The sequence below is a fragment of the Meriones unguiculatus genome, chromosome 5, assembly GCF_030254825.1.
Source record: "Meriones unguiculatus strain TT.TT164.6M chromosome 5, Bangor_MerUng_6.1, whole genome shotgun sequence".
Classification (NCBI taxonomy): Eukaryota; Metazoa; Chordata; class Mammalia; order Rodentia; family Muridae; genus Meriones; species Meriones unguiculatus.
The window spans coordinates 83,612,151-83,625,431 of NC_083353.1; the positions used below are offsets into that span (position 1 = coordinate 83,612,151).

General features: G+C 49.5%; 2 protein-coding genes across 9 annotated transcripts in view; one reads left to right on the plus strand and one right to left on the minus strand.

Annotated features, from left to right (window-relative positions):
* Slc6a6 (solute carrier family 6 member 6) overlaps positions 1 to 6,170 on the plus strand; it is a 73,251-nt gene extending 67,081 nt beyond the window's left edge. For all 5 annotated transcript variants that reach the window (XM_021638237.2, XM_021638238.2, XM_021638241.2 and 2 more), the window contains one exon: positions 2,092 to 6,170. In XM_021638237.2, coding sequence (XP_021493912.1) covers positions 2,092 to 2,235 — 144 coding nt within the window. In that variant the 3' untranslated portion in view covers positions 2,236 to 6,170. The remainder of the gene's footprint in view (positions 1 to 2,091) is intronic.
* Positions 6,171 to 8,779: 2,609 nt separating this feature from the next.
* Positions 8,780 to 13,281, minus strand: part of Grip2 (glutamate receptor interacting protein 2) — a 77,693-nt gene continuing 73,191 nt past the window's right edge. For all 4 annotated transcript variants that reach the window (XM_060383755.1, XM_060383753.1, XM_021638251.2 and 1 more), the window contains 2 exons: positions 11,812 to 11,958; positions 8,780 to 10,954 (listed from right to left, as the gene is read on the minus strand). In XM_060383755.1, coding sequence (XP_060239738.1) covers positions 10,796 to 10,954; positions 11,812 to 11,958 — 306 coding nt within the window. In that variant the 3' untranslated portion in view covers positions 8,780 to 10,795. The remainder of the gene's footprint in view (positions 10,955 to 11,811; positions 11,959 to 13,281) is intronic.

The window sequence follows — 13,281 nt, forward strand, 5'->3', positions numbered from 1 at the left end:
TATTCTGGGCTGTTTTTATTCTCTTGCAAAAAAGGAATCTGGAGCCAGGATGTCCTGGGGCTTTGGCTCCCCCCTGAGCTGGCCCAGGCTTCTTCCCTTGGAGGGGCTTTGTTGGCTGGGAGAGGAGAGGAGAGGAAGGAGCCAGGGGAACACATGCAGGTCTGAGACCCTGGGGCCCCCTAGAGTATAGAAGATTAGGGCTAGTTCCCCAGCTCCCCTACAATTAACCACAAAGCCATCTCTGTTGTTAGTGCTGAAATAGCGTGCTGCAGGACAGACAGGGCAGCTGCAGCGCCTGCTCTGAACTTTCCAGGGAGCCCCTGGTGCCCTGAGCCAATCTGGGTCAATTAGAAAGTCATTACCACCCAGACATGAGTTACTTGGATATGGCAGGATCTCTCGGGGTATGTTTGGCTAGACAGCTTCTGTAGCAGTTGGGGCAGGCTCTCTCTCTCTTTAAGACAGGGTTTTTCTGTGTAGTCTTGGCTATCCTAGACTCACTTTGTAGACCAGACTCACCTCGAACTCAAAGAGATCCACCTACATCTGCCTACCTCTGAGTACTGGGATTACAGGCGTGTGCCAACGTGCCTGGCTGGGGTAGAGTCTCTTGAAAGCCTGACTGTTTTTGTTGTTGCTTTGGTTTTTGAGAGAGTATCTAAATCTATAGCCCAAGATGGTCTAGAACTCAGTATATAGTTCAGGTTGGCCTCAAACATTCAGCTTCTCCTTGCCTCAGTCTCCCTAGGGCTGGGATTATGGTTAGAGGCCCCACTGCCTGGCTTAAGGACTGATTTTCAGAGGCTGATCTGGCCCATGTGCTCAGGTTCTTTGAGGGTGAGCTGTGGGGGAGGGGGGTGAGCAGCAGAGAAGGCTGTCTCCCCACAGCTAAAGCGAGCTGTATAGGCGCTCTGGCAGGACAAGCTGTCCAGGGCTTCCCAGTTTTGAAGTAGCTAATGACACATCCGGATCTCCAACCCTACCAGGGTTCCGGACATCCCCAGTGGCTGCCAGTGGCAAGTACCACTTCCCCACTTTGCTTATGGAGTCCTGTGTGCCAGTGTAAGGGAGGCAGGCAGGGTTGAAGGTGAGCCAGCAGGCCAGGTGGGTGAGGAGGAATCGGCCTGCTCAGAAAGACACAGGTGTTAGCGGGAGAGGCCTGGCCTGGGGTTGCTAGGCCTCACCCCACTGCGTGTGGAAATGTGGAAATGTGGAAAATGTGTGGATTCTTAAGTGAAATAATGCCTTTCTAAAGATGCAGGTTCTCCCCAGAACAAAAGGGCTCACACATGCAGGCTTTAAGTAATACACCATAATTGAATGTAAATACCTAGGCCTTTTCTTCCTTTTTCTTTTTCTTTTCTTTTTTTTTTTTTAACTCCATTTCAGTGTGAGTAGACACTTGGCAGGAAGTGGGAAGGAGGTAGGAAGGAGGAGCCAAGTTCCATTCCTGGCTCTGCTGGTGACTTCCTAGAGTCCCTGGAGAGGTCTAGGGCTCTTTTCTTCCCAATTCCACGATCAGTCACCACCCTGAGAAGCCTGCGCTCCATGTCTAGAGGGTCTGAGAATTCTCCAGCAGTCTCCTATCTGGAAGGGCAGAATCCTCCCTGCAGTGGGCTCCCAGGCCCAACCCTTCAGGAGAAGGGGCTGCCTGTGAGGAACTGCCTTCCAAAGTAAGCACAGGCTCTGGGAGGCCAAGGAGTATAAATTTCTTCTTGGAGAAGGTGGGGGAGGGGGCTAGTTATATCAGTTATCCAACTGGAAGTCATACTGTCGAAGCGGAAGGTCAGAGAGACCAGCGTGAACAAACCACAGGGTGCCACAACCCAGCTCCTCAGGGGAAAGAAATCTGCACGGAGAGGTCATGCGTGTGCCCTGTCTTTAAGCACAAGTGCAGGGGTTAGCTGTGGAAACTACTGTAGGACATCAGGACCATCCCTCCCGCCCCCCCAACCTATCAACAAAAAGTCCAGAAAGGGTGGCAGTTGGCCAGATGCCACATATAGCAAGTACCTGGGGTATTCAGGAGGTGGGTAGGAAGGAGCCTCCTTCATCTCCTCCTTCTGATCCTTCGTCATCTTTCTTCTGCAGAGAATCAAATACCTGATGACCCCCAGGGAGCCCAACCGCTGGGCTGTGGAGCGAGAGGGGGCCACACCCTTCAACTCCCGCTCAACCATCATGAACGGCGCACTCATGAAACCCAGTCACGTCATTGTGGAGACCATGATGTGAGGGTCCGGGCCATGTGACAGGCGCCGCTTTCCTGCTGTTTACTAACGTTAGATTCTCATAGGACCAGGTTTACAGAGCTTTATATTTGTACTAGGATTTTTTTTTTAATTGTCACAGAAAATGTTACTCTATGTGTGTGTATGTGTATCATGTGTGTGTGTCTGTATATGTGTATTTTGTTTTGATTTGGGGGATATTTTATACAAAAAGGATAACCCATGGGCCTACGTCCCAGGGAGAGGATGGACTTTCATATTGATTTTGATGTATTTTATGGGAACTTGGTAAATTTTTCCTTTGTATTTTTTTTAACATATGACTATATATACTTAGAGTCTGTCATATACTTTACCACTTGAATTGGTCTTGCCAGCAATGGATCTCGTTTTCAAAAGCAATTCTTCGGTGCTTATATAGCTGGCAGAAGGTTCTGCCCAAAAGCAAACAAAAAAAAGAGAGAGAGAGAGAGAGAAAATACTCCATGCTGGGTAGATTTTTCCTATGGTGGTAGATACATCTTCAGGAAAGGTGTAGTTCCTTCTGGGCTGGTTCAGGAGGAAGAACACAGTTGAGGAGAGGGAGCTCCCACTAGCTGAACAGACCTGAGGGGCAGGAGAGAGCAGGGCTCTGGGGACACCCCTCACTCCTTCTCAGTCGACAAGAAGGATACCAAAATAATAACCCACCCTCAGCATGAAGGGCTGGTTCTGAGAACAGTGGAAGCCGTTGTGCCAAGGGCCAAATACCCTCCCTTTAATTTTGATTTAGAGGGTGGGTAGTCAGTAAGATTGTCTGAACCACTGTGGGTCTTAGAGGCAGGAATGGGAAGTCTGAAGGGGCTGGTGAGAGCAGGTCTCAGTTCTGGGTGCCTCAGCAGGCTTAGGCAGAAACCTTGTCCTTTCTTGAGCTTTTAGTATAGTCGCCTGGGTCCAGCCTGGGCTTCAGAGTCAGGAAGTGTCTGCTGTAGTCGAATGGAGTCAAGGTGGGTGGTGATCAGGGCATTCCCCAAGCAGAATGTATTTTGGTGAGGGCCAGTGGACCAAAGTATATTAGCTCAGGAGGATGAGTGTACCCCAAACTGGCCAGTGTACCCCAGGAGGACACTTTCCTTCCTTGCCTTTTGGCAAACTCTTGTTAAGGATGCCACCCCAGAGTCATTTAGCACCCAGCAAAGGAATGCTCAGAGTAATGGCTGTAGGTGCTGGATGTTAACGGATTTGAGTTCAAATACAGAGGTCACTTGATAGTGACCTCAGATATTGTTTCCAAGCCACCGCAGTGGCTGTTGGACAGGTGTTTGCCCACAGGGAGCTGGAGAGAAGACAAAGGGAAGTTTTGTAGGTTTGAAGTTGTCTCCACAGAGATGAGACCAGCACCCGAGCTGCCTGACTTTAGGCAGAGCTGTTTCCTTCTGAACTAGGAGAGGGCGCTACACCTTCACCCCAGCCTCCACTGGGCCCAACTGTGCCATCCTGAACCTCTTTGACAAATGTACACAATTTTCTGTCTCCAAAGCAATGTACTCTGCCAAGTGACCCTCTAGTCCTCTTCCAGTGGCTGCTGACTCAGCCACCCGTGATTCTACTGTGTTCCTGTCGTCCTGTGTATTTCTGTTTGCTCTCCTTCCCTGATTTTTATCGACTTGTAATGTGCCCAGGTTTTCTTTTGTTTGATGGAACCTTAAGAGTAACCACTGTGGGTGATTGAAGACAGATGAACTGTACAGAGAGGGGACTCGTCCAGCTGCGGCAGAGTCTGTGGTCATGCCCGTCTACCCTTCCCCTCTGCCAGGCACACCCCTCTGGCGAGCCTTCAGTATTTTGGGTTGGCAGACAAATGGCACCATTCTGGAAATGGCCTGAGAAAGGCCTTTTATATCATTCCCAGATCAAATTCTAGACCAAAGACTCAGCGGGCCAAGTCCCCAGGCCCCACCTGGATGGAAGGCCAGCAGCCTCCCGTGCCCACTCCACAACAGTGTCCCTGCACCTGTCTTCAATCCCACCACTCTCATCCTGCCCCTGGTCCTGACAACCTTTGTTGTGATGCTTGTCTTTCCATGTCTGCGTGTAAGTAACATTTTGAAGTAGAGCTCGTGACTCTGGTCCACGTGCCCCTTGGAGAGAGGGCTAAACTGTACACCTGCCAGCCCTTGCCTGGAACAGGCCAGATTTTGCCTGTGAGATATAGACGGGAAGCAAAGCCCACTGTCAGGCTTAGAGGAGGACCAGGGTGGGCCCAGCAGGACTCTCCTGGGAGATGTTATTTGGTCCTAAGAGCTATGTTAGCCCCCAAGTGGAGGATCCCTACTGGGCACTGTGGACAGCTTCAGAGGGCCCCCAATCCAAGGCGCCTTTGTAAGCAGAAAAACTGAGTCCTAGAGTAGGAGAGACTTATTTACAATGTGACTGAGTGGAACTGGACATTAGAGCCATTAGTAGCTCCAGGCTCTCCGAGGTGTAGGCAGAGGGAAGGCAGGACCAGGACATTGTCTAAGTAAATTGTCCGGCCTTCCCTGTCAACCAAAGGCCAGAACTAAAGAGGGCCCCCTGCCCCCATGCTCGTGGAGCAGAGAGCAATACCCACTTCTGACCATCCTCACTCTCCTGCTCACCCCAGCCCAATGCTATCCTTCCTTCCTCCCCAAAACCTATGGGAACCAGGAATTGATACACCACTACTCCCAAATTGCACCACAGGAAACTGAGAGCCAAAGACACATCTAGTGTGAAAAGCCTTAGGTAGGCTTTTGGCCTCCATGCAGCCCAAGGCTTTGCAGGAGTAGCCTGAGAGGGGTTCTTTCCCTCTTGGTAAGATCATAAGGTGGGTTCTCTCTATGCCTCTGGCCCTCAGTCCTCACATCAGCTCCCTAACCCACCCTGGAAGGCCATGCAGACCATGGCAAAGCATGAGGAGAAAGCAGCATGTGTTCCCCTCTGTATAGGAAGGGGCTTTCTCTATCACAGGCTGTCACTAATGAGGCCAACAGCATTCCAACCCTGCCCTTCTGGATGGGGCAATGCTCTAGGCAACCAGCTGAAACAGGCTTAAACAGCCAGCCTGGTTCCTCTCTCCAAGATGCAGACCCAAGCCAGGAAGGCACCTTAGAGAAAGCCCTTCACGGTCCCACTCAAACCTGAGACCCCTGTCCCTACGGACACTGTAAATACCTCTGTGTACACACCTCTCCTTCATCAAGTCCAAAACCACACACAAAACAAACCCAGATACCCCTAGATGGAGAGGGGTGCCCCGGAAGCCAGAGCAGTGCTCCCACCGCTCCTCCTCCATGCTGACCTCCCAGGAGTCAGGTCTTCGCAGAAAGCTGGTTTTCCATGCTCTCTGGGAGGGAGGAGGGGTGGTGGTGGTGTCATTACAGGCATGTTCTGGCATGTTCCCTGAAGGACAGAGCATCTTGTTATATATTTGGCTTCAAAATGAGATGGTAGCTCCATTTTTTTTTAAACCCAATTAATCTTTTCAATCCCTAACAACTGTGACTGTATTTAGCACAAGAGAAAGCTGAGAACATGGGTTTTGCCTCCTTCAGAATTATGTCTCGCTCATCAGGACATTTTTTAAAACTTCAAAATATTTTTAAGATATTTTAAACTTTTGTAAAAAATAAAAAACTAAAAAACAAACACACACACACACACATACATAAAACAAAACCTGAAACCAACCAATAAGGGGAGGAGCGTTCATGTTTGAAGGATCCTTGGTGTGTGACTTGTCTTGCAGTATACAAGCTCTGTGTATTGATGTATAATGATGACGACCCTGCATTTTGCAGGGTTTCGGGGTTTTTTTCCTCTTTTGCTTTTTAGATGAATATGTATATTGATATTTTAAATCCATCTTTGCTTTTTTTAGAGGAGTTTATAATCACCTTGTAACACAACAATAAACATTTCCTTTTTAAAATCCAAGAACGTGTGGTGTGTTTTAGAGTTCACCTCTACATTCTGGCATGTACTCTACAGTTTATAAAGGGATTCCACTGGGACTAGAGAGATGGCTCAGCTGTTAAGAGCATTTTGCTGATCTTGGTTTTTGAGACAGGGTCTCTCACTAACTTGGAACTGGCTAATTAGAATAAGCTGGCCTGGGAACCCCTGGGCATTCACTTTTCTCCCCTCCGAAGCTAAGGGATTACAAGAACGATTTCACCTGGCTTTTAAAAAACTTGAGGTGGGGTGGTTGTATGTGCACATGAGTGCAGTGCCCACAGAGGCCAGAAGAGGGCATCAGAGTTCCTGGAAGATGGAGTTACAGGTAGTTGTGAGCTGTCATGTGGGTGCTGGGAACCAAACCTCTTCTCCTGGAAAAGTGGCAAGAGCTCTCAACCACTAAACTGTTCTCTAGGCCCTGCCTGGCATTTTCGTACAGGTTTTGCTGATCAGACTTGGGTCCTCATGCTTGTAAGCCAAGTATATCACCTGGACTGAACCATCTCCACCCCACACAGCTGGCACTGTAAAACCAAAACAGGAACACATTGTTCTTTTATACATTATCAAGTCTCCTTACTTTACAGGAACAAGTTTCCATTTCCCAAGCATAATGTATTCTGAAAACCATGTTTTTCAACCTCTGTTGAACTTGTGACCCCATGATATATACCTACCCCTTTGCCTTGCTAAACTCCTGAACCTGCAATATATAATTGCCCTCTTGCCTTACAAAAATGTGTCTTCCCAGACACCTTGATGCCTCCCCTTCCACGTGTTCTTGCACTTATCTACCCCACAAACAGCCTTGAGCCCTGGGTCCCCCACTCTTCCACCTAGATGCTAACAGCTGATTATCTCAACAGCTGTATTCTATCAACCATGACCCTTCCCCATAAAAGGGACCTCAAAAGTCAATGAGGGGCTGTTCTCTGAAACTCCAACTTTGGGAGAAGCTGCTGGCTGGCCATTTCTAATACAGCTTACTTTAATCAGACAGTCACAGAACTATTTTTTTTTCCTCAGGTCTAACAATCTTTGTCTTGGCTGGGTTACATAATGTCAGGCGTGAATTATCCACATGTTAGGGTGTCAATGCTCCCAGTTTCAGATTCTGGAGCATTTTGGAGTTCAGGTTGTTTATATAAGGGATGTTCCCTGCATTTACAGAAATGAGAACTGCTGAGAGGAAGCTCACAGACAGGAGGCTTGCTCCCGGGTGGTGCCAGGAGCTCACCACCATGTTCCCACAGCCTTTTTGATGGCCAGTGTTTGCCTCCCCTCCTAGTTGGCTTTTGTTTGGACCCTGGATCCACCAGTGTTCCTTTAGGCAAGTCTCGGAACCTTTCAGTGCCTTGGTTCCTCCTCTGTAATGAGTATAATGTCGTCCTCTGAAGGCTGCTAGGAGTATCCCAACTATACCTACAAAGTGCTGAGAGCTGTGCTTGGCACATAGGTTGTGTGGACGGTGCTGGCCATCGCTGCTACAAACTCTCCAAGACAAGGAGCTCACCCGAGAGAACAGCTTCTCTCTGCCCTTAGATTTGCAAGTTTCCCCATTCCTTGGGCCTGGCCCTGTTCTCTGGACCCAGAATCAGTGACCTTACCTTGCCCTGGATCCTCGAGACTTGGGAGCAACAGCTAGACCTGTGGGCTGCTACTCACGTGGCACCTCCCTTCACCAAGGCCAAAGGTGCCCTGGCTGCACAGACTAAAACAAAACCCAACCCGAAGCCTAGTTTCCATTGCTACCACCTCTCTGGACCCTACAACCTGCCAGACGCCTCATATCACAGGTCCTTTGCCCTTGCTGCCCTGCCTGGGACACTTCCTCCAGGTCTGTACAGGGTTGGCTTCTGTCCTACAGTTCTTACTGTGACTATCATCCCTTCAGAGAAAGCCCCTCTTGGGCCTCAGTCCTTAGCCCAGCCACTCTGTTCCAGAAGGTTGTGTTTTCTTCACTGTTCTTTATGCCTACTGAAAAGGCTCTTTATGACTAGCTCACTACTCACCAGGCTGCACAGCACCTGTTTGTTTTTTGTTTATAAGATTTACTTTTATTTATTTTTTGTGTGTTGGGGGAAGGTGTGTGTGCCTGTGAGTGCAGTGTTAATGGAGGCCAGAAGAGGGAGCTGAAGTTATAGGTGGTTGTAAGCTCAACTGAACCCAGGTCCTCCAGAAAAGCAGGAAATGCTCTTAAGCTCTAAGCTATATCCCCAGCCCCCCAAGTGGCCCAGTAATTTTTGTTTAAATGTTTATTTCATTTTATATGTATGAATGTTTTGTCTGTATGTATATATGTGCACTACACGTATGCCTGATGCCTGCAGGAGTCAGAAGAGGGTGGTGTCAGGTCTCCTGAAACTGGAGTTACAGATGGTTCCGAGCCACCATGTAGTTCAGGGAAACAAACCCAGGTCCTTGGCAAGAGAACCAAAAGCTCTTAAACACCGAGTCATCTCTTCAGCTCCCTGGACCACTTAATGAATGAATGAATAAATGAATCAATGAAAAGAAGTTGAGAAGCTGAACAATTCACACAGAAACTGAACCTTGCCAGCCTGTTACTTTTATAAAGCAAACAACCTTGCTTTGTGCATTTAACCAATTTTATTAAAAATTCACCCCAATAGCACTCACCTCCCCCCAGTCACCATGATGCCTGGTGGGACAGAGATTTATACGTGGGCCACAGACGGACCAGAAACAGCCTGTCCAGTGGAGCCATGGGTGTGCTGGGTGCTTCCTGGGAGCCCTAAGAAAACCCGCATAGAAAAATACTTTACAAGGAATATGTTCTAATCTTAGCCAGAGAAAAATACAGCTCTGGGGGTGGGGGCAGGGTGTCATAGGGGAGGTACCCAAAATGCATAGGCAGGCAGGATGCTCACTGGAGAGGGGGCTAGGGACGTTGTGTGGGGCGAACACCCCTGTGAGAAGCCAGGGGGTGGATATTGCATATGAAGAAGGCCTCAGGCCATGGCCACGAGGTCCACCCGCTTGGCCTTGTTGCATATGTCTGGGAGGATGGGAGAGGCTCAGCCAGAGGGGAGGGCAGTGCTTGTATTTTTGGAGCCTGGAGTCTGAGTAGAACACAGATTTCCCAAGAGGCCTTTAGAGTATAGTCAGTCATGCCATGTATCAGAAGCCCAGAGAGGCTGAGCCATCAGCCCAAGATCAGAGATTATCAGGTGCTGGTGGCCAGAAGTCTCCTCTCTGCTGTGTCACTCACCTACCCTCGAAGCTTGAAGGTCTTGGTTTGTTTGGTGCCCATGAGCGGTGGGCAGTACTTTTTACCCTGGGGCAGTGAAAGCGGAGACACTGGGTTGCCTGGACTCAGACATGAGAGACCCTGGGGAAGCCACCATGAATGGCTGTGGGGGCAGCTGAGGGAAAGCAGAGAGCTGAGGAGTCTCAGCGGGCAGCTAGAGACGGCCCTGTGTCTGTTCAGATCCACTCAAGGTCACAACCAACAAGGAAACCCGGAATAGAATGGCTTCTTGGGCCTCCATCTGTCCCCTAGAACAGGGAGTCTTTCTGGCAATGAGCTTCAAAGGCTGAGAGAGGAGATGGGGTAGGATTGGAGGCCCCTGGGCCCTTGAGACCTTGAGCTGGGCAAATGCAAAGCCAATCCCCAGACCAGCCCAGACCATTAGGAAGTGGCTTGTGTCCGGCTTGAAGCTGAAAGAGTTCTGCTTGGTAGAGATAGAGGAAGCCCGAGATAAGGGATGCTGGCCCTCAAGCTGTGAAGTGGGGACCTCCCTGAATACTCTTTGGACACTGCTCCCTCTTGCCACTCTGTTCTTCTTCAGCCCATCTCTCTCCACCCCAGCTTCTTTTTCCTCTTCCTCTTTCTCCCTTCCACTGATGGGGTTGGGGGCAGAGCTGTGACTCAGCCTTATTTCCATGGCTTTCCAGGTCTGTTGGAATAGCAGGTGAGTGGATGTTCTTGGATTGTTTGACCCCGAGCAGTGCCCTTCTCTGGAGGGAGACAGGGGCTCTAGTTTTTTGGCACAGGAGGGTTGATGGCCACAGCTCTGCTCTGAAGTTCAGAATCACCCAGGGAGCTGAAAGGATTGAGCCACTGACCTGAAGGAAAGGGCTAGCATTTCCTGGCATCTCAGATGTTCCTAGTTGGGGTTTTCCAACATGGTCGCTGCATTCTGGAGGCTCTCACAACACCAGGACTTGGGAGAAGGGAAGACACTGTTCGCAATGTGCCACATCCTTCCTGGTGGCAAGGTCCCCATCCGTGTACTGGGTGCCACCTGTATAGCTGGATCACCAAATGCCTCCCGCCACAGACTAGGACTGTCTGTCTCCTGCTGATCAACCTCCCAGGATGGTAAACACTGGCAGCTCATTCCAGGTCCCACACTGAGCTGGGCTGTCTTCACTACTGTTGCAGCTCTTCGGTGACTGGGAAGGGATCTGGAGAAATCTCTGACTCTCTCCTGGCTGAGCAGCAGGGCCGACCCCTTTTCCTTGGGGTTTCTCTGAGCATCTTGAAGATCCAACTTGAAGATGCCACTCTAACGGGTCTGAGATCTTGAGACCCACAAGTGGATGAGTAGGGGCCACTCCTCCAGCCGGGCTATGCGATGATCTCAGAGCATCTGGGGACTGCTGGGGCCTGGTGCTCGTGGTGTCCTGCGGCTCTGTGCCAGTGGGTTGCGGCTAACCACCAGCTCCAGAATGTCCCCAGCCTCTGCCAGGAGTGGAACCGCCAGACAGCAGTCGAAGTCCCGTGTGCGAACATGGTTGACCTGCACAGTACACAGCCGGGGGACAGAGTCCCGGTGAGTGAAAGTTCTGGAAGGAAGCTGCACATATAGGACTGACTATAGAGTTGGAGAGAGGTTGGGAGACCGCAAGACCGAAGCTTGGAATTTATCTTGAGGTCCCATGGAATAGCCATCCCTTATCCCTTATCCTTAGACCTAACATCCTTCAATGATCAGATGACCATGAGCTTCCACCAACCCCCAAACTAAGAATGGCATCTAGGGCCTAAAGCATAAGTTTCTGATAGATCCACCAGTATTAAAAAACAAAACAAAACACAAACTATTGGTTTCAGTCACTCATGGTTCCAGAGTGAACTCCCTCATCTCCTTTGAAGTGAGAGCTGTGTTTTTCATTGATACATCAAAACTGTGTGATTTTTCTGAAATGAGGTCCTGCCCCCACCCATAAATAGAGAAAACATAAATTATGCATGCTTAGTACAAATACAACAAAATCAACAAGGGAACAAAAAGAGCTGGAACAAGGGAAGGGCAGCCTAGGGAGGCTAAGTCAGGCAAGACTTTCTTTTCCAGGCTCTCTTTCTGTTAGATCCTATGGCTGGTTCTGAGAAAAGAACCTGTCATACAATGTTTTAGAGTGAAGGCAGACAAAACAAGCTGATTTCCTACATCATGGGGTCTAAGGATGTCACGTGTCTCAGAGGGACAGTTAACTAGACAGGCAGGCCCTCCATCAACCAGGGAGCCAACAGCAAGTGGAACCTCCGCTCTGGTGTGAACAGCATCACCTGATCCATCCCGCTGGTTTTTCCACATGCTTTCACAGTGAGAATAGGGCCCTGTCCTGGGCCTGTGCTGGGGCTCCTCTGAGTTACCTGCAGGAGTCTGTCAAAGGGCTGCAGGCCTCCGTGCTGGGCTGGCCCGTCAACTCGGACAGTGTGGACATAGACACCTTTCTCCAGGAGGCCATCTGAGACACTGAAGCCAAAGTCGTTCCGCACCGGGTCCCTGTGCAGGGTCACCTGGGAGGAGGAGGAGGAATGACCTTTGCTCCGACCCACGTTTAGTCCCTGGGACCCAGACCCAGCCTACTGGCGAGCCATACTCCAGGCTGCCCTCAGCAGCCTGTTGAGCCTGTGCCCTGACATTCACCTTGCCATATGCAGCCTGCAGGTCCCAGACCTAAGGGATCCTTTAGAAAGGGGAGCAAGGAATCGCGGTGCTTTCACCACCCTGGGCAAACCCCTGGCCTTGGCATGTGCTCTGATGTCTTGGTTCTCATACAGCTACACACAGGTGCGAGATACACGTGGTGGGAGGAAAATGATATCCGTCATCTGTCTACAGTCACTTGCAGGATACCGGCTCCGGGATCCTGTGAGGATCCCCCAACCTGCAGACGCTCAGTGGTGTGGGATCTGTGCAGAACCTGTGCCTGCCCGCCCACATGCTCAGCCATCTCCAGAAGGCTTCTGAGACCTAATTCACTGCTCCAGGAATGAAGTCCAGAGTCAGCCCGTGGTCAATGCAGATGATACTGTCCCCTCCCGCTGCTACTGTTTTGGGTTTTTTGTTTTGTTTCGTTTTGTTTCGTTTTGTTTCGTTTTGTTTTGTTTTGTTTTTGAGATAAGGTCTTTCTATGTAGCTCTGGCTAGCCAGGAGCTTACTATGTAGACAAAGCTGGCCTTGAACTCACAGAGAGTCGCTGGCCTCTGTCTCCCACCTGCTTGGATTAAAGACCTGTACCACCGTGCCCAGTTTTTCCTTGAATACGTCTCATTTGTGTTGGATTGAATTCAGAACCTGTTCATAGGGAGGACTAACTGTATATACATATATGTAATGTAACCTTGATGTATGTATATAGATGTCTGTATATAACATACACATTTGGGTATACATACATACATACATACAGGGATAAAAAGTTTGTGAGGAATGCCCGTTGCGTATTATGGATCTGCCGGTATGCAGGTGTGGGGTGTAATTACTCAAACGGTGAGAATTATGGAAAACCTAACTAATAAAATCTCTGAGTGTTTTTGTTGTTGGTTGGTCAGTTTGGTTTTTTAAATTTTTTTAAATTATTTTATGTGTATTTTATTGTTGCCTACATTTATTTCTGCATACCCTTGCATGCCTGGTGCCCTTGGAGGCTAGAGGAGGGGATGATTTCTGGCTGCTGTTGGTGTTGGGAATCAAACCTGGGTCCCCTGAAAGGACAGCCAGTGCTCTTAGCTGCTAAGCCATCTTTCTAGCCCCTAAGCCCCTGTTTTATGGTGAGGGAGAATAAAGCCCAACAAAGGGTGGGGGACCTTCAGCATCCCAAGTAGCTAAGGTCCTCC